Source organism: Podarcis gaigeae (assembly GCF_964106915.1).
Source record: "Podarcis gaigeae genome assembly, chromosome: Z".
NCBI classification, from domain to species: Eukaryota; Metazoa; Chordata; class Lepidosauria; order Squamata; family Lacertidae; genus Podarcis; species Podarcis gaigeae.
In genome coordinates, this window is record NC_139691.1 from 13,636,492 (window position 1) to 13,655,670 (window position 19,179).

The 19,179-nt window shown below is 46.6% G+C and overlaps 2 protein-coding genes across 4 annotated transcripts in view; one reads left to right on the forward strand and one right to left on the reverse strand.

The window, feature by feature from the left end:
- Positions 1-5,270, reverse strand: LOC310836207 (uncharacterized protein). Of its 3 annotated transcripts, none has more exons than XM_083721126.1 (3): positions 5,179-5,270; positions 2,114-2,216; positions 1-1,388 (listed from the first exon to the last, which is right to left on the reverse strand). In XM_083721126.1, the coding sequence occupies exons 2-3, from the start codon at positions 2,181-2,183 to the stop codon at positions 481-483; spliced, it is 978 nt and encodes a 325-aa protein (XP_083577252.1). In that variant the 5' UTR covers positions 2,184-2,216; positions 5,179-5,270; the 3' UTR covers positions 1-480. The 3 variants fall into 3 exon arrangements, with proteins under 3 accessions (XP_083577252.1, XP_083577250.1, XP_083577251.1); XM_083721124.1 differs by having other exon boundaries at positions 1-1,391; XM_083721125.1 differs by lacking the exon at positions 5,179-5,270 and adding an exon at positions 2,508-2,567 and having other exon boundaries at positions 1-1,391.
- SLC2A6 (solute carrier family 2 member 6) overlaps positions 3,152-19,179 on the forward strand; it is a gene marked incomplete at both ends in the record, with an annotated part of 25,496 nt that continues 9,468 nt past the window's right edge. The window contains 4 exon segments of the mRNA XM_083723198.1: positions 3,152-3,227; positions 10,608-10,716; positions 12,255-12,417; positions 17,914-18,120. Of these exon segments, the coding sequence (XP_083579324.1) occupies positions 3,152-3,227; positions 10,608-10,716; positions 12,255-12,417; positions 17,914-18,120 (555 nt within the window).

A 19,179-nucleotide genomic window follows, 5' to 3' on the forward strand; every position in this document is an offset into this window, starting at 1 on the left:
TTAGAAATTGAAGAGTGCTGTTGCACTCAGGTCCTGCTTCTGGGCTTTCCATAGGTGTGTGAGTGGCCAGCCAGTGATTCGGACAAACAGGATGCATTTAATCCTCCAGGCTTGCTGGCTGCAGCTCAATGGCAGAGTATCTGTTTTGTATGCAGAAGATGCCAGGATCCGTCTCCTGCAACATCTCCACATAGGACTGGGAGAGAACCCAGCCTAAAATCTGGACTGCTGCCAGTCAGTGTAGACAATACTGGGTGTGTTTATTTTCAGGAATAAGCTGACTGGAACCAGGGTAGTGCTCCTGATGTCACAATTCAGGTTGAAAGTTTCTTAACCCATATAATCTTCAAAACCCAAGGAACAGTGGCTTCTGTTTTTTAATGCATGCTATCCAGACTCTCTTGTTACTCTGCAGCCACACTAGACATCGACAGGAAGGTGTCCTCTTCTGAGAGTGTTGGCGTTCCAGACACCTGCTCCTCAGCAAACAAAACCACTTTCCAAATACTGTTCAGACCTTACCAGGAGGACAAGGAAGCTCCCATTAGAAGCCACCAATTTATCCACTGCCCTATCAGCAAAGAGAACAGTATTCAAAATGTCAGACACCAGTCTGGGAGTGAAGACTTGGAGGAGGAACTCTTCCCGTGCTCGTTTGATACCATTCAGCAGAACAGCAAGGTTGATCTTGGTGGCCAACCGTTTTCCATCCACAGAGCTCCGTGTGGACACCATTATGCCGTAAGGTACAAGACTTTGCCCCACATAAATCTCTGCAGCAGAGGTATCACAGGTCCCATTTTCCAGGATGCCCCTCCAGGGAAGCCAGACACTACTTTGCTCGAGATATCGAAGTTTCACGGCACTCTCCTCCATCAGGAGGGAAAGAGTTGCTTTGGTGAGGCACAGAAGTGTGCTTCTTGCATCACCCAGCCCAGCGGTGACCAGGACCCAAGGTTTGTCAGGATTTGTCCCTTCCAGCTGGCCACATATGTATTGCTGCAGAATCTGCCACGTAGTTTCTGGCTGGTTTGGGAAGAGAAGGCGAAGGAGTCCAAGCCGGCTTTTGGGCAATTGATTCTTGGTGGGGCTCGCAGCCCTGTAGTCATCCAAGGATAAGTGGCTGTTACCATGATGGAGCAGGATCATAGAAACAAAGACAAACACGAGGGCCAAAAAGGCAGCAAGGGAAACAGAAGGGAGGAAATCAGAGTCTTGCAGGTCTGGTGCAGGGGTTTCGGTAGAGGCAGAAGGAGCTGACCTTTCTCTGGCCTCCATCTCTGCACGCTTCCAGGATTCACAACACGGTTCTTCAGGGAAGTTTCTACAGTCAAACAAATAGGTCTCCTCATCATCAACACCTTTCCACATCCCTTGCATGTCTTGGTCTTCTAGCACAGAGAAGGAAAGGAAAGCTCATAAGCAGGGTCTTAAAAACAACACACACACACACACACACACGAAAGCATAGCACTGAACAAGGTGGTAGAGACCTGAAATAGTATGGCTGTACCATTTCACTCTGAAGGAAGAGGGTCACATTTTGGAATGTTCCCTGCAGGTCCAAATCCAACATAGCTGGAACTTCTCTGCCTGCTGTGATAACTTTTTATTTGTGGGGTCAGGATTGAGGGATTGATTTTAATACAGAGAAGCATTAATAATCACCCCAGTGGCTGCCCTTGTCTCCAGTTTTGGTACCCTTAAAACTCTACCCCTTCTTTGAGAGCCAGTGTGATGTAGTGGTTAGAATGCTAAACTATGACATGTGAGACCAGAGTTCATTTCTTCACTCAGTCATGAAGCCCGCTGGGTCACCTTGGGCCCAGTCACACACTCTTAGCCTTACCTACCACACAGGGTTGTTGTGAGAATAAAAGCAACAGGAGGAGAAGTGTGTATGCCACCTTGACCTCCCTGGATAAATTATGTTGCAAGTGCTTATGTCCAAGCATGCAGATTTATCATTAGACAGAGCTATTTGCCTCTACCTAAAAGCCTTATTTGGTAGCGGACATTGCAACACCTTGTGGTTGGGAGTTCCAAAGGTTTATTGCACATCACATGCAAAAGACAATGCCAAGAAGTTGCCACACCTACACCAGCGACTTACTTTCAGCTTGGAGTGCAGACATGTCTTGAGACATTCTCTGGATAGAGGGTCGTTTCCCACAAATCTTCATCTATAGGTACATCTCTCTTACATCTGGCACCTACTGAGTATGGAGAGAAGGAAAAGAGGAGAGTGGCCCAGTTAAATTAGCCTCTTGTAGCAAAAACAGCCAAGACCCCTAAAGACCCCTTAAGAGACCAACACATTCTCTGTGGCAAACATTTGCATAGACAAGAGCCCAGTTTGTCAGATACACAAAGTAGGCTGCCGAGACTGAAATTTAGGTAAGTGCCTAATCCCAAGTCAGACGGCTGATGCATATAGTCCAGGCTTGTCTACTCTGACTGGCAATGGCTCTCCAGGGTTTTAGGCAAGGGTTTCTCCCAATCTTTACCTGGAGATGCTGGTAATGAGAGAGAGAGAGACACATGGGAAAGTGGGGGAGTAATTTGGCTCCACCTTTCTCCTCCTTTCTCTGGGTGGCGCTGTGGGTTAAACCACAGAGCCTAGGGCTTGCCGGTCAGAAGGTCAGCGGTTCGAATCCCCACGATGGGGTGAGCTCCCATTGCTTGGTCCCTGCTCCTGCCATCCTAGTAGTTCGAAAGCACGTCAAAGTGCAAGTAGATAAATAGGTACCACCCTGGCGGGAAGGTAAACGGTGTTTCCGTGCGCTGCTCTGGTTTGCCAGAAGCGGCTTAGTCACACTGGCCACATGACCCGGAAGCTGTACACTGGCTCCCTCAGCCAGTAAAGCGAGATGAGCGCTGCAAACCCAGAGTCGGTCACGACTGGACCTAATGGTCAGGGGTCCCTTTACCTTTACCTTCTCCTCCCACAGGAGCAAAAATAAATTGTACTCTTTGGTGACAGAACCCCAGCAGTGATTTAAAAATCACAGCACATGCAGCAAAGTAAAGCATGAAATTATAGGCTGTTAGACCTTTATTTATACCCTTGTGAGTTTAAAAACTTCCCTCTTCCCCTGGCATAGACTGACAGCAAGTAAGAAGGCAGATAGGTTGGGGGCTGGCTGAGGGCATGGTGAGATTGGTGGAGGCAGTGCTCTACATGTCCAGTGGACCAGCCTCTACTAACCCTCCAAGGAGGCTGATCAGTGAGTACACTCAGTCCTAACTGGGAAGTATTGGGGGGCAGGGAGCTCCCTCAATTTAGCATTTCTGCCCCCCCCCATATTTTTGTATTTCTGCAAACAATGGGGTTCCTCCAAACTTGTTTGGGGATACAACTTCTGCTTTCTTGTGTCTGGGTGTTGTCATGTGGCTATATAAGGATCGACACTTGACTCTGAACTTTGGCAATAAAGGGAATGTTAGCACTGAAATGCTAATAAACTCTTATGATCTGTTATGAGCCATAAAAAAAAAAGGCCTGGCAGTTTTTATAGGATGATCTCAGAGAATGGTGCCATTTTGTCTACAAAGTGATCAATAAACATTGGCCATTCCAGTGAGGTGGGACAAAGTAGGCTAAAGGCAAAGTTTTAAAGAGGGAGAAAAATGAAGAGCTCTCTGCTGGGTTTCCACTAGTGTATATTCAATCACTTTAAAGGCAATAGTTCTTCAGCTGCATGCACACTACCATTCACTTTTGCTCTCGGGCAAACACAGATCCCACATCTAACACCAGTGCTACATGCCACTCCAATACCCATGAGCTGTAAGAGATTCCTGGGGCTCCAAGTGTTTACCCAGGTTGTGTCTCTGTTGGGAAGATTGAGGCACAGCAGAGGCTAGTATCTTTAAGAAATATGGCTTATTAACACATATTTACACCTGGATATCTGCCATGGAGGGGTTGCTGAACATTATACCCCAGGTGTGTCTCTCATTGCCCCTCTCATATCTTCAGCAAACTTGGGTCCAAAACAGCAGCCAGTCATGGCTCGTGGTATCCTGGTGCAGCCTCCTCCAGCCAGTGCCAAAGTGGTTCTGACCTCTACACACACCCACACCCTCCACATAAAATTCTGGCCTTCCCATCAGCTCATGGAGAACTAGCTTTTGCTCTCCTTCCTGGCACACCTCTTGCCAAAAGCCCAAGCCTCCTGTGAAATTATACTTTTCCCTGTCACCTCAGCGCCCCCTCCCTGTCACTCCTGTTTTGCACAGACCTGAGAACCTTCTTTGATGTATAGTACCTGGCCACTGTTTCATAATGGTTTGCATTCAACCAGCCAGGCCAGACTGGTTTGCATAAGCTGGCCCATGGATTCCTTTTCTGACACAGTTCTGTAGCCTGCATTTCCCATTCCTATCCCAGACATTAGCTGGATTAATTAATTTCTTGGGTTTAGGCGGGGGTCTTCCCCTGACCAAACTCTTAACAATATTCATTCAGCCATCTTATTGGGAGGGGCTGTAGCTTAGTAGAAGAGCATCACCATTTTGCATGTAGGAAGCCCCAGGTTCAGTCCCCGGGACCTCAGGTAGGGCTGGGAGACACCTCTGCCTAAAATTCTGGATTGCTGTTGCTGATCAGTACTTGGGCTAAAGCAGGTATCCTGTGTTCCTGGAAAGCGCCATAGCTCTGTGGTAGAGCATCTGCTTTGCATGTGGAAGGTGCCAGGTTCAATCTCCAATGGCATCTCCTGGTAGAGCTGAGAGACACCCCCCCCCCAAGCGAGGCTCTGGAGAGCTTCTGCTGGTCAGAGTAGACAAGGCAAGCTAGATAAACCAATTATCTGGCTTGGACTGAGGCAGCTTCTGATGTTCCTCTGGCTGCAGCTCAGACAATGCCTATTAAAAGCATAGCTACAGGCGCTTGTGCAAAACCTGATAACCTTATCTGCCCATCACCCCAAAAATGATGTCTGGTTTTATTTACTGAAAATATTTGGGATCGCCTCTTGTCTTCATTCTTGAGATGTTTAGACTCACCTTTACTTCATGCTTTGCTGTATGCGCAAAAGTTGGCAAAAGTTCTCAGATTCTTGGCACTTTCTAGATTTGCAAGAAACATAAAATGGTTCGTTCCCCACTACCTCTCCCCAAAAAAGTTATTATAGAACCAAGGAGAACAAGTCTTGAAAAGGAGCAAATACTTACCACCTTTTCCACATACAAGTGGGGCACACTCCACTCCCCCTCGAAAAGGTTCCCTTGTTGCATTTCAAGTTGCCCACTGCTCTTTCAACTTGGCACCACCAACTTCCCTGCAGACACCTCTCATCTGCATACAGGTAGATGTTATCACAGGTATGCAACTAACAGAAGATCTCCTCCCTCCAAGGCACAGTTTTCCCCAGGTCCTAAAGCTAGTATGTCTTAGTTTTGGGCGTAACACATAATGAGTGCATACAAGCCAGGGCTTATGGTAATTCATTTGTATAGGTTCTGCAGAGAAGTCACACCTGGCTTGATCTCATCCCAGCAACATCAGAAGCTGCCTTACAGTAATTCAGGCCTATTGTTCCATCTAGATCCACACTAATTAGCAGAGATTCTCCTGGGTTTTGAGCAGGAATCTCTCTTATCCCGACCTGGAGATGCTGAGGATTTAACCTAGCACCTTTTCAAATGTGAGAAATGTACTCTGTTACTAAGATACATGCAACCAAATACACTACAGCTAAGTCCCTACATGCAACCTATTATACACTGTGTGTGTCCCCCCCACTACTGTGCTCCAGTGCAAAAAAATTAAATATGTTATAAACAAAAAATAAGGGCATGAAACATTTCCCAGCATGACAACAAAGTCTCCTGCATATACAATATATGATGCTGCCATTTAGAAAAGAGGAACCAGCAATCGTAACGGCAAATTCCTGCTGCTCTGTGGATTGAGAGATGCACTCTGGCCATGCTCAAAAACCTCCCTCCACCAATTGTTACTAGCAGGTATGGATGGGCAAACCTATCAATTTTTGTTTCTCACCCCCCCCTCCATTTTAAGTCTCCCTTTCCACATTGGTTTGCGATTTATTTATTTTTAAGTTCTCCAATAATAATAATAATAATAATAATAATAATAATAATTTATTATTTGTACCCCGCCCATCTGGTTGGGTTTCCCCAGCCACACTGGGCGGCTTCCAACAAAGATAAAAGATACACTGAAATGTCACATATTAAAAACTTCCCTGAACAGGGCTGCCTTCAGATGTCTTCTGAATGTCAGGTAGATGTTTATCGCTTTGACATCTGATGGGAGGGCGTTCCACAGGGCGGGCGCCACTACCGAGAAGGCCCTCTGCCTGGTTCCCTGTAACCTGGCCTCTCGCAGTGAGGGAACCGCCAGAAGGCCCTCGGAGCTGGACCTCAGTGTCTGGGCAGAACGATGGGGGAGGAGACGCTCCTTCAGGTATACAGGACCGAGGCCGTTTAGGGCTTTAAAGGTCAGCACCAACACTTTGAATTGTGCTCGGAAACGTACTGGGAGCCAATGTAGGTCTTTCAAGACCGGTGTTATATGGTCTCGGCGGCCGCTCCCAGGCACCAGTCTAGCTGCCACATTCTGGATTAGTTGTAGCTTCTGGGTCACCTTCAAAGGTAGCCCCACGTAGAGCGCATTGCAGTAGTCCAAGCGGGAGATAACCAGAGCATGTACCACTCTGGCGAGACAGTCTGCAGGCAGATAGGGTCTCAGCCTACGTACCAGATGGAGCTGGTACACAGCTGCCCTGGATACAGATTTGACCTGTGCCTCCATGGACAGCTGTGAGTCCAAAATGACTCCCAGGCTGCGCACCTGGTCCTTCAGGGGCACAGTTACCCCATTCAGGACCAGGGAATCCTCCACACCTGCCCGCCTCCTGTCCCCCAAAAACAGTACTTCTGTCTTGTCAGGATTCAACCTCAATCTGTTAGCCGCCATCCATCCTCCAACCGCTTCCAGACACTCACACAGGACCTCCACCGCCTTCACTGGTTCTGATTTAAAAGAGAGGTAGAGCTGGGTATCATCTGCATACTGATGAACACCCAGCCCAAACCTCCTGATGATCCCTCCCAGCGGCTGCATGTAGATGTTGAAAAGCATGGGGGAGAGGACATAACCCTGAGGCACCCCACAAGTGAGAGCCCAGGGGGTCTGAACACTCATCCCCCCCACCACTTTCTGAACACGGCCCAGGAGGAAGGAGCGGAACCACTGTATGACAGTGCCCCCAGCTCCCAGCCCCTCAAGACAGTCCAGAAGGATGTTATGGTCGATTGTATCAAAGGCCGCTGAGAGATCCAGCAGAACTAGGAAACAGCTCTCACCTTTGTCCCTAGCCCACCGGAGATCATCAACCAGTGCGACCAAGGCAGTTTCAGTCCCATGATGAGGCCTGAATCCCAACTGGAAGGGATCCAAATGGTCCGCTTCTTCCAGGCGTGCCTGGAGTTGTTCAGCAACCACTCGCTCAATCACCTTGCCCAAGAATGGAAGGTTTGAGACTGGGCAATAATTGGCCATCGTGGCCACATCTAAAGATGGTTTTTTAAGAAGCGGTTTAATAACTGCCTCTTTCAGCGGGTCTGGGAAGGCTCCCTCACGGAGGGAAGCATTCACCACCCCACGAAGCCCATCGCCCAGTCCTTCCCGGCTAGCTTTTATAAGCCAGGATGGGCAAGGATCCAGGAGACAGGTGGTTGGCTTCACTCGTCCAAGCAGCCTGTCCACATCCTCGGAGGTAACAGATTGGAATTGATCCCACACAACTTGACTAGACAGGACTCTAGCACTCTCCCGCCCCGGCCCCGCTCCCACGGTGGAGTCTACTTCTTCCCGAATCTGAGCGATTTTATCTGCAAAAAACTTTGCAAAATCATTGCAGGAGAACATGTGGCCCGTACTGGGCCCTGATGTTGCAGGTGGTTCCGCTAAATTGTGAACCACCTGAAAAAGTCTCCTGCTGCTGTTTTCTGGAGATGCAATAGAGGCGGTGAAGAAAGTCTTATTCGCCGTCACTATTGCCACTTGGTAGGCTCGACATTGAGCTCTAACCTGTGTCTGGTCAGATTCGGAATGAGTTATCCGCCACCGGCGCTCTAGCCGTCTCAACGTCTCCTGGAAATTCAGCAGCCTTTTGATGTAAATTATTCCTAATATAAACAGTTTGCTATGCAATTTTGCCTGATACACACATTTTTGCAAAGGAATTTCCCCAACATCTTTGTATCTTGTTCCCATTAATATAGACATCTTTATGCACACTTCAAGCCAATATATAGAATTCTGTACACAATACATGACTGGAGATCTGGCTTGCAAAATTCCGAGAAGGGAGGCTGCGTTTCGATCTGCACATGGTTTTGGAAAGTTCAAATCAGATAGATTCGTCTTTAAATGTGAGCAGAAACTAACTTCTCCCCCAGCCCTAGTCACAGGTTATGCTGGCTGAGGGAGATGGGAACTGTAGTCCATCAACCTCTCTAAGGCCACAGCTTTCCCATGCCGTTATGTTAAAGCCCCCCCCCCAAAGTGCAGTGGATAAGATTCAAAGACAGCACAGGTGCTGAACTATTATAATTATTGATATTTATTAAATTTCCATATCACCCTTCATCCAAAGATCACAGGGCAGTTCACATAATAAAAGCAAGAACGAAAAAACAAACAAACAAGCCAATAACCCCATTCAACCAAACACATTTAAAAGAACATGGAATGTTAATCAGCCCAGCTAAAAAGAAAGCTTTTTGCCTGGTGCCTAAAAATATGTAGTGAAGCAGCCAGGCAAGCCACACAAATTAGCAAAGGTTTGGCAAGTCCTAACCAGTAACTATGCAATAATGTTTGTGCTGCTTCTTTTGGAAAGCTAAAGCAAGCTGGCTGTTTCCACTGAAAGTGGAGATTCCCAGAATGAACCACCCTCAAGGGTGCCCTATGCCCTGTTTTAAGTCAATTGCCTGCAACACCTGCACACCAAGCAAAAATTCAACAGGTTGAGCTATTTCCATGGAGAGGTGGGGGAAACGCAGCCTGTGGTTTCCCCCACTTCCAGCACACAGCGGTTCGGGAAGTCCCAGTGCTTTTGGCCAGTTAAAAAGATAGCACAAGAGTAAAGCTTGTAAGAAAAGTTGGCTGTTCTAATGCCCCTGAGACTTCTTAGTCTCTCACATACACATGGCTTGCTGTTTTCATGTGGTGTGATCCCACGTGGCTGCAGTGTATCTGTGAGGAATGGAGAACCTCAGTTTCCCTGTGTATAGCTGTTGAACTCCAGTTCCCATTAGCCCCAGCCAGCATCGCTGAAGATCAGGGATGATGGGAACTGGAGCCCACCAACATCTGGAGGGCCACAGGTCTCCCAATCCCAGAAAGATATAGATGCTGCAGTCAAATGGCTGGGCTGATCCTGTGGACAGCTTTCACCCTCCTTCAAGGCCTTGTGGCAACTGAGTGGGGGAGACCACCAGTGGGTTAGTAAAAAACAGATACACCACCTACTGAATGAAAGCCTGTTGTGCTGTAGGGCCATCCCAATAGCAGATATAGAATAGGTCCTACATTTCCACTATTAAAAAAGCGTTGGGTTGTATTCAATACTAGTCCTACACAGAGTGGACCCACTTAAAATTATGGGCATAAATTACTTGTGGAACAAACTGGGTTCAGACCTATGTCAAGCTTTGCTCATTCACAATGAACCTTAGGAGAGACTTTCTAACAGAAGGAGCTGCTTGATAGTAGAATAGACCTTCCTTGGGAAGGGTCATGGGCTCTTCTTTGGCGAAATTGTTTAGGCAGCATCTGGGTGGGAATCTTTAAGGGGTCTTGGACTTGGGAAAATTCCTGTCAGGGATCCAGCATGTGATAAGATTTTTGCCACAGATACTGGAATGCCCATAGGTTAGGGTAGAACAGGGTGGGTGGGTGGGTGGATGGGTGGAACTGAGGGAAGATGGTGGGAGGGGCTTAGCTGCAGGGTGCAGCCTCCCCCAGTTGACCTTGGGGGAGAGACCTATTGGGGATAGAGAAGACAAACACTGCATACACAGCATGCATCACATCCCCCCACCATTGTTATGGCTGCTGGGAATTAGTTGCTCTGTGAGGAGTCAACTGGAATTGCCAGGATCCTTTGGAGATGTGTGTTTTAAATGTATGCCATGTACACAGCCCAAGGGAGCTAGATTCTCTTCTAATGTAACAAGGATAATGACAATAATAATGGTTTTATTATTTGTATCCCACCCATCTGATTTGCCTATCTTTGTCACCCAGCTCAAGCATGATATCTCCTCTGTTATCTTATTTCTACACCCTGTTTGCTCATCCTCCCTGACTTCCTCTTTTTGGTCTGCTGCTAGACCAACCAGAACAGAGATTTCCTCCCCAATAGCACACTTTGTTTGGTGTTTCTTCCACAGTTGCTATTATTTTTGCCTTTTCTGCTTTTTCCTTGCCCATTTGGGGAAGGAAGGTTTGCTGGAAGGCAAACAGCATCTCCTGGTGCAGAGGGAGTGGGAACAACTGGGCAAACAGCTCTGTGCCCCCCAGCTGCATCTCCATCTCTCTCTGAGAGGGAAAGGCACACCTTGAGCCACCCTGGATCCCCGCATCAAAGAGCCGCTCCTCTGCAGGGAGCCTAGAGAAGATTATCAAAGCTTGAAGGAGAAAGATGCTCAGCAGGCGGAGAATGAATATTACAGGTAAAGTTTCTGCCTCTCTTAAGACAGCTCTGCTAATTTCATCTCCCTTTCCCCCCCTTCTTATGCCTAGAGGTACACCTTTATTGCTTATAACTCTTCCCCCTTAAATCCCACTTTCCTGGAATACTTTTGGCTTAAGGTGCTAGTCCTCATCCCGCACCAGATCCACACCATACTTTTAAAGTATATCTAATGCATGTTTAAAGCACATGGCTCACCCTCCCCCAAAGAATCCTGGGTACTGTAGTTTGTAAGGGTGTTGGGAATTGTGCCTCTGTGGAGGGAAAACTACAGGTCCCAGGATTCTTGGTGGTGGTGGCTAGGGAGCTGACAGTTTAGCTTAAGGTTCCTGTACAAAACATCGTGTACTTTGATAATGTGTTGTTTGTGTTTCTGTGACCCAGGAGTGGGAGAAAACATTTTCAGCCTGAGGCAAGGCATTCAGTTCTGGCAAGGGTTACATGCCAGCAATGGCCAGATTTGCCAGAGGGAAAAGCGGGTGAAGTAACACACGTAAAGCAAGAAGCATTATAATATTGCAGATATTAATATTGTGCAGCTTGAAGCAATTGGATGCATTAAAACTAACTCCTCTTGGAATAAAACTCTGCCCAGACCCATACGTATTGTTCAAAGCTTTACTAATCAGATCTTCTTTCAAAACAGGTACAAAAACATTAATGATACATCCAAAACAATTCCTTACAGTCATGTGCATGTCCCAACACAGGTTGGGCTTCTTACAAAATATGAAACCAAGGGTCTGTCTCTCCACAACCTCCATTACAGCCTGGAGCTGTTTTCCCTTTAGAAGAGACCTCATTATCACATCCTTTGTTATTGGCTGCTTGAGAACAACTCACACAAAACAGAGACACCCCCCCCCCCCCGCAGATTAACATATGCATAAAAGATCAGTCTATCGCTTTCATGTGATCTAAGTCAGTCACGAGACAAACCAGAAGACATCAACAGTTAATCATCAACCTGCTAGAGAGCAGAAAGCTCCTGTTGCTCTTCTTTAGTTTTGGAAATTTCCAGTTCAACCCTTAGTAATATACATACAGGCATTCACCATTTCAGTGTCAATTAAACAAGTATACTTAACACATAAGAGTTCAAGGACACATTTCAGCCAAGAAAAAGCACTAAAAGAGGGTGTGGATTAGGAGCCGTGGGAGGCCTAGAGAAAGTTCAGGGGGCCATACAGAGAGACTTGGAGGGTTGGATTCAGCCTGCATGGAGGGCAGGTGCATGGAGTTTAGGATGATAAGATGGAGCTGCAAAAGAGGAAGGCTCCACTCAATGATAGAACCAGTACCTGGCAACCCTGGGCAAGTTGCTAGGAGCCTGACAGCCTGGCAGGGGCATGCTGCCAATGGCTGCCTTGGCCACCCAATTTTGACCTATTCCAGCCGGGCTCTTCCTATGTTCCACCAAACTCATAAAAATACAGGAACCCTCTTGCCATCAACATCCGTGATGGACCACATTGGTCATTCCATAATTGTTCTCTTCTCTCTCCCTTTCCTTTCCAGGACTCTTAAAAACCATCGGCTCTTCCTTGCCACCTTCGCTGCTGTGCTTGGGAACTTTAGTTTTGGTTTTGCTTTAGTCTACACCTCCCCGGTCATCCCTGCTTTGGAAAAATCTCTGGTCCGCAACTTAAGACTAACAGAGGCAACGGCATCCTGGTTTGGGGTAAGAGTGGCCAGCCAGCAGGAAAGGCGGGAGAAATAGATCTAAGAGGTGCATGCTATTGGTTGGATTGCGGTGTTCCCAAGGGGTGCCAGATCTCAAAATATGACCCAAAGCTGCAGGGTTTTAGCATCTTTCTCTGAGTCTCCATGGGAAATATTAAAATCTAAGACTGATGGGGTGGTCTAGTTTCTGCTTGGGAACTTTTGCTGCTAGCCAGGCTGGTCCACCTATGAAGCAGGATCCACAAGGGTGGAAGGACCCAGAGGGGAAACAGATCTACCCTCCAATAAATTTATCGCTTCTACCCAGTGGTAGAAGCTTCTACACTTCTACAGCGGCCTTTTGCTAAACAGGAAGTGCTGCTAGTCTCCTCTCATCCTTGTTCCCAAAGAATGTCCTTATTCCCCCCCCCCCACCATCCCCCTTGTTCCTGATGTAGATGTTCACTCACTCCTTCCCTGGTTATAGTGATGGGGTGTGTGTGCCTTTTTGTGGTTTGGCTCAAGTGCCAAAATGTATAGGACCAGCCCTGCTGCTAGCACCCATTCCATGTTGACCAAGCCCCACCCCATCCTGTTAGGCTCCACCCCCTGGTCTATATGCCATCATGTGAGCTGAGACCCAGCAGCCCTGGGCTCAACCAAAAGATTGTTGGCCCCCAGAATCTGCCTCAACCTTTGCAATGGAAGAACCCAAGCTGAGTGAGGGGCTGAGGCTGAAGCAAGGATATGACTTCTATTTCTGGGCAAGTTGCTGTATCTTGGATTAGTTGACTCTACCTCGCTTGCAGGGTTGTTGAGAGGACATGATTGCATTTTTCAAATCCCTAAGGGCACAAAACGGTTCTCTGCTGCTCCAGAGGGCAGAAGTGGATCTCATAGGCTTCAGGTACAGGAGGGTAGGTTTAGATGGAACGTTAGGAAAATTATATTGTCAGTAAGAGAGGTTTAGCAACAAACCAATTACCAAGAGGAGGAGTAGACTCCTCTGCTTTGGAAGTCTTCAACTGGAACCTGATGAGCCCTGGAGATGTTCTTGCTCTTAAGTTTTCTTCTATGACCTTGTGGCTGGATTAGCATAGGGGTGGAGAACTTTTTTTCAAAAACCTACACTGGCTCCCAGTATGTTTCCGAGCACAATTCAAAGTGTTGGTGCTGACCTTTAAAGCCCTAAATGGCCTCGGTCCAGTATACCTGAAGGAACATCTCCACCCCCATCATTCTACCCGGACACTGAGGTCCAGCGCCGAGGGCCTTCTGGCGGTTCCCTCACTGCGGGAAGCCAAGTTACAGGGAACCAGGCAGAGGGCCTTCTCGGTAGTGGCACCTGCCCTGTGGAACGCCCTCCCACCAGATGTCAAAGAGAAAAACAACTACCAGACTTTTAGAAGACATCTGAAGGCAGCCCTGTTTAGGGAAGCTTCCTGCTTGGCAGGGGGTTGGACTCGATGGCCCTTGTGGTCTCTTCCAACTCTATGATTCTAATGTTTAATAGACTATTGTATTTTAATATTCTGTTGGAAGCCGCCCAGAGTGGCCAGCCAGATGTGCAGGGTATAAATAATAATAATAATAATAATAATAATAATAATAATAATAATAATAATTACAGTATTATAAATCAAGGGCCACATTCCCCCCTGGATAAATTTCCAAGGGCTGCATAGCATTTGTGGGAGGGGCTAGAGGCAAAAGTGGGTGGAACTACAATGCAAATGCTATTATTATTATTTTTTAAATAATATTTATTAAAGTTTCCAGAATAAAAAAGGAAAGATAGAAAGAAAAGAAAAACAAAGTTTACACTTAATTTCATTGACATCTTTCCAGGACTCCCCCCCTCCCCCTCTTGTATTCCATTTCCATTAAGTTAATTCCACAAATTCTTACCCCAAATTTTAAAGCCTTATTATAATTATAAATAACCCATTTATTCAAAATTAATTTAACTTATTTAACCATTTCTCCTTGTATTTTTTATACTTCCCTAAGATCGACCCCAGTTCCCTTCCACGAATTCCCCTATTTTCATAAAACAAGAAAGAAAGAAAAAAGAAAAGAAAAGAAAAAATATGTAATTTTACAGCCTTTGGGTTCCAAATCTCCCCCCCCCCCTTCCCCGGTTCCGATCCCCAAAGTTCATCCATCTGTCTACTGCCAGCCTGGAGAACCCACGTCCATGTCTCAGTTCCACTTTGCCGTCTTTTGATAGCTTTTAATTTCAGAAAGTCCAATCTTGGAGAAACTCTCAGAAAAGATCATTCTTCTTCCATCCAGACCTCTATGTTTAAGAGTATAACTCAAATTCTGTTTCTTGATCCTTTTAAAGTCTGGATGTCCCAAATGTTCCAACTTCGAGTTTATTCCAGCTCTTATTCCTCAGGTTTCTTTTTCCTGTTCTGCTGCAAAAACCTTCTAATTCAGAAACTTCTTGTTCTCCACAGAGGCTTTATTTATTCAGGAACATAAACTTACGTCAAGTCCCTTCCTTTCTTCAATAGATAAATCCATTGTCTCCTTTAGTGTAGAGACCTCTGTAGACAAAATAATGCTTCGTTTTTGCAGCTTTCCCAAGAGATAACAAATCCTGCTCAGTTTCATAGTATTTTTCCACTTGCTGCCACTGTTGCAATGTCCCGACCTCCCTCTAGAGGGAATATGGTAACTTAATTTCTTTCCAGATCAGACCCAAAAGTCAAATAACTTGTTGCCTTTATTTCCCCTAATTTATGTCCAAATTGTAACAAATCTAACCAGCAAAGCCATCGTAACAAAGTTCTCTTTTATTTTCCTGCTTTGACAGCTACTTTGACAGCTGTCAAAGTTTCTGTGTCTCTTCACCAGTCTCTCATAGCGGATCGTTCCCGGTTCCCGGGGTGTTGCATCTTGGTTCCCACAAACCAATCTTCTCCTCCAGCACAATTATTGTAGTTTCCCTTCGTGAAGTTAATTTTTTTTCAAATAAGCAAGCTCATCTCTCGATCTTAGTTGTCAAATCCTTGCGTCAAGACATCTACAACAGGGGGGGCGGACTTCCTTTTTGCACCTCCCCCGCTCGCTCCAAATTCATAAATCAAATTTTCCTTTTAAGTCCGATAAATTTACTCACGGGTTGTTCTTTTTAATCCAAATCCAAAATTTCCAAAGAAGAAGTCGTTGCTCTCCGCCGAATGGCATGCGGCTTCGCTAGGCAGGGGAAGCAGTGGACTCATAGCACCCCCCCCCCGTCACCCGCTCCGCAGCCTTTAAAAAGGCTCCTTTGCGGGTCGGGGGGGCGCAAACGGTGCCCGCCGAGTCACCAGGTCCATGGGCATCACCGCTCATGGTTTTTGAGGGTCCCCGCGTCGCCGGTGCGGCAGGACCCAACCCCTACCCAGCAGGCTCCCTCCGGAGCTCGGAGGGAGTCCGCCATTCGGCGATGGCGCCGACCCGGAAGTCCTACAACGCAAATGCTATTATTAATAACTACACGACTTTTCTAAGACATCTGAAGGCAACCTGTATAAGGAACCTTTTAATGGTTGATGTTTTTCTGTTGTTTTATATGTGTTGCAAGCCTCCCAGAGTGGGCGGGGTGAATGAATGAATGAATGAATGAATGAATATATATACCTGCAGGTCTCAGGGCAGTTACAACAGAAAACCACAATGTAAAAACAGAGAATAAATAATAAAAACAAAAACAATCCAATAATCCCCTCCTCCCCAACACATTTTAAAAGGACAGTGGATGTCAGTCAGCCAAAGGCTTGGGTTAAAGAAGAATGTTTTTGCCTGGTGCCTAAAGGTGTATAATGAAGGCACCAGATGAACCTTCCTGGGGAGAGCATTCCACACATAGGGAGCCGCTGCCGAAAAGGCCTGTTCTCGTGTTGCCATCTTCCTGATCTCTCGTGGAGAAGGCACACAAAAAGGGCCCCAGAAGATGATCTCAGGGTCCAAGTTGCTTCGTATGGAAAGAAGCAATTCCTTGAGGTATTTTGCCTTCATCCAGCTCATTTCAACCACTCAAGGAGTATGGAAAGCAGGGCTGTGAGGGTTGTGGCCTGGGAAGATTTTCCAGGGACCCGAATTAGAAGATGGCCCAACTCTAGGATTCTTCAAAATTAAACAAGTGGATTTTGCAGAGATGATAAGGCCTAAGAATTTTAATCTGGGGAGCGATCTGCAAATCCATCAGATTAGTCAACGGATGCTAATTTTAACCAGTAGAGCAGAGAGATAAATACATCCACTGGGTGCTGCTGCTTTGGCTTCAGTGTGTCGCTCTAGCAGAGGAGGCTGTGTTAAAAGTGGCCTTCCTGTCTGACAATGTGGGAATTTTTGTTGATTAAACCGTAATGTCACATGTTTCCCTTTTTTCTCTTAACATCGCCTACACTGAGGCTTTAACAATATGTAAATATACTTAAATATAGTTGATGGGTGTGTTTAAGAGGCATGTCAGCTCTGCCTATTTTCCACAACCTATCCCAGCCCTCCTAGCCTGTAATCTTCATTCTAGTGAGAGTAATTGTTCAGGTGTCATTACCGACTCCAAAGACAAACATAACTTTAATGAACAGACTATACAACCCACTAGACTTGCTTGTGATGCTTCCTTCCTGGGCAAAATACTCATGGTTCTATATAGGACACTCTATTCACGCTGAGAGCTGGAAGGGACCACAGGCAGAGGAAGAGGGGGGCAGGGGGAGCGTACCACCCCCGGCAGCATGATCCTAGTGGGGCACCATCACAGCTGCCCCTCTGCTCGCTCTGGGCACCACGACCCTGCAGGCGGTGTGCCATGCCTCCAGGACGCACGCCAGCCACGCCCACGCCTGATCTCTGCCCCCGGTGCCAGAGCATGAAGCTCTGCCACTGGAAGGGACCACAAGGTTCATCTAGTCCAACCCCCTGCAATGTAGCTTAAGAATCCCCAACTGATGGCCACCCGGCATTTGTTCAGAAATCTCCAATGAAGGAGAGTCCATCACCTTCTGAGAGTCCATTCCACTGTTCTCAAACAGCTCTTACTGTCAGAAATGTCTTCCTTATGTTGAGTCAGAATCTTCTTTTTAATCATTTGAATTTATTGGTTCAGATCCTGCCCTCTGGAGCAACAGAAAACAAGAGGCTCCATCTTCCATGTGACAGCACTTCGGCCATTATATTAGGGTTGCCATATTTCAGATGCAATTCAAACACAAAAGTTGTTGAGGGCTCCCCCCCCCAAAAAAAATCTCAGACAACCAATACCGTCATATTCTGTTTGCCAGGTGTATGGCAGCCCTACCTTATATTAGCTCCCAGAATGCTCTTCTCCATGCTATACATACCCAGCTCCCTCAAGTCTTTCCTTCATGGAAAATTTATTTTTCCCCCAGGCCAGATTTCTCAAGGTGCTGAATTCAAAGCCTACTAGTTGCACTCCTATTTCTATGGTTTCAGGCCACCATCATGATCATATTTGCTTTCCTAACATATTGCCCCTGTTTCTTTGTGTGTCTGGCAGTCTGTGTTCACTCTTGGAGTCGCAGCAGGTGGTTTGGGCACCATGTATTTCAACGACTACCTGGGCCGCAAGCTGAGCATCATGTTCTCTGCTGTCCCATCTGTCATCGGATATCTCTTTATGACCAGCGCCCAAGGGACCTGGATGCTGCTGGTGGGCAGGCTGTTAACAGGATTTGCTGGGGGAGTGACTTCTGCTTCCATCCCAGTAAGTCAACAATGTTCTTTTCCTTGAGGTTCAATCTCATTCCAGCAAACTCAAATTGAGTACCATACGTTGAAAGCACTTTGAGGCCACTTTAAACAGTCATGGCTCCCTCCCAAAGAATCCTGGGAAGTGTAGTTTGTTCAGGGTGCCAAGAGTCATTAGGAGACTCCTGTTCACCTCCCAAAACCACCATTCTGAGAGTGGTGTAATAACCAGTCCCTCTTCCCAGAAAACATCCAGGAATTGCCAAGCCCACACTGGAACTTGGATGGACCATTGAGATTTTCTTGCCTCTGCAGCTACTTTTGGGCATGTGCCCAAGAGCCTGGATGGTAAAGTGATAATTGTCTCTGCCACACACTTCCTTCCTCTTCCATTTACTGGCTGAGCAATATTTAAAATAGTGAAGCTGGAGGTAGTGGTGTCCTGAGTTGTAGTTCCCCCTTTCTGTCTCCTGAAAGGACCACAGGAATATTAGGGGAAGGACCATAGTACAATGGGAGAGCATCTGCCTTGCGTACAGAAGGCCCCAGATTTAACCCCTGGCATCTTCAGGTAGGGCTGGGAATATCCCCAGTCTGAAACCTTGGAGAGCCACTAACAGAGTCAACAATAGTGGAGCAGTGCGTCTGACTCAGTAGAAGGCAGCTTCCCAAGTTTTTCCATTTAAACCAGACCATTATTCGGAACCATAAGGACTGGAAAGCTTAATTTAATTTTAGGGGAACAGTCGTAGCTCAGTGGTAGAGCACCTGCTTTTTATGTGGAAGGTCCCTGTCATCTCCAGATGGGGCTGGGAAAATTTCCCCGCCTAAAATCTTGGAAAGTCACTGCCAATCAGTCTTGACAATCATGAGCTGTTTGATTTTCATACTAACCTACCTTTCTAGGGGCCTGAGTGCAACAGAGTTCTCTACACCTATGAATCCCAGCAACTGGAATTCAGAGGCATATTGCATCCGACAGTATGTGGCAAGGAACAGGGGAGAAATTAAGTTCTCATTCAAATGTAAACTTTTAAAAAATGCAATTCCCAACACAATATTTGAACCAAAACAC

What these genes read in the sequence shown, in the direction of transcription:
- LOC310836207 (XM_083721124.1), bottom strand. Translation starts at nt 2,183, where the DNA reads ATGAAGATTTGTGGGAAACGACCCTCTATCCAGAGAATGTCTCAAGAC. An exon ending in GTCTGCACTCCAAGCTGAAA is followed by an intron (nt 1,392 to 2,113) that starts GTAAGTCGCTGG and finishes TCTCTGTGCTAG; the next exon opens with AAGACCAAGACATGCAAGGG.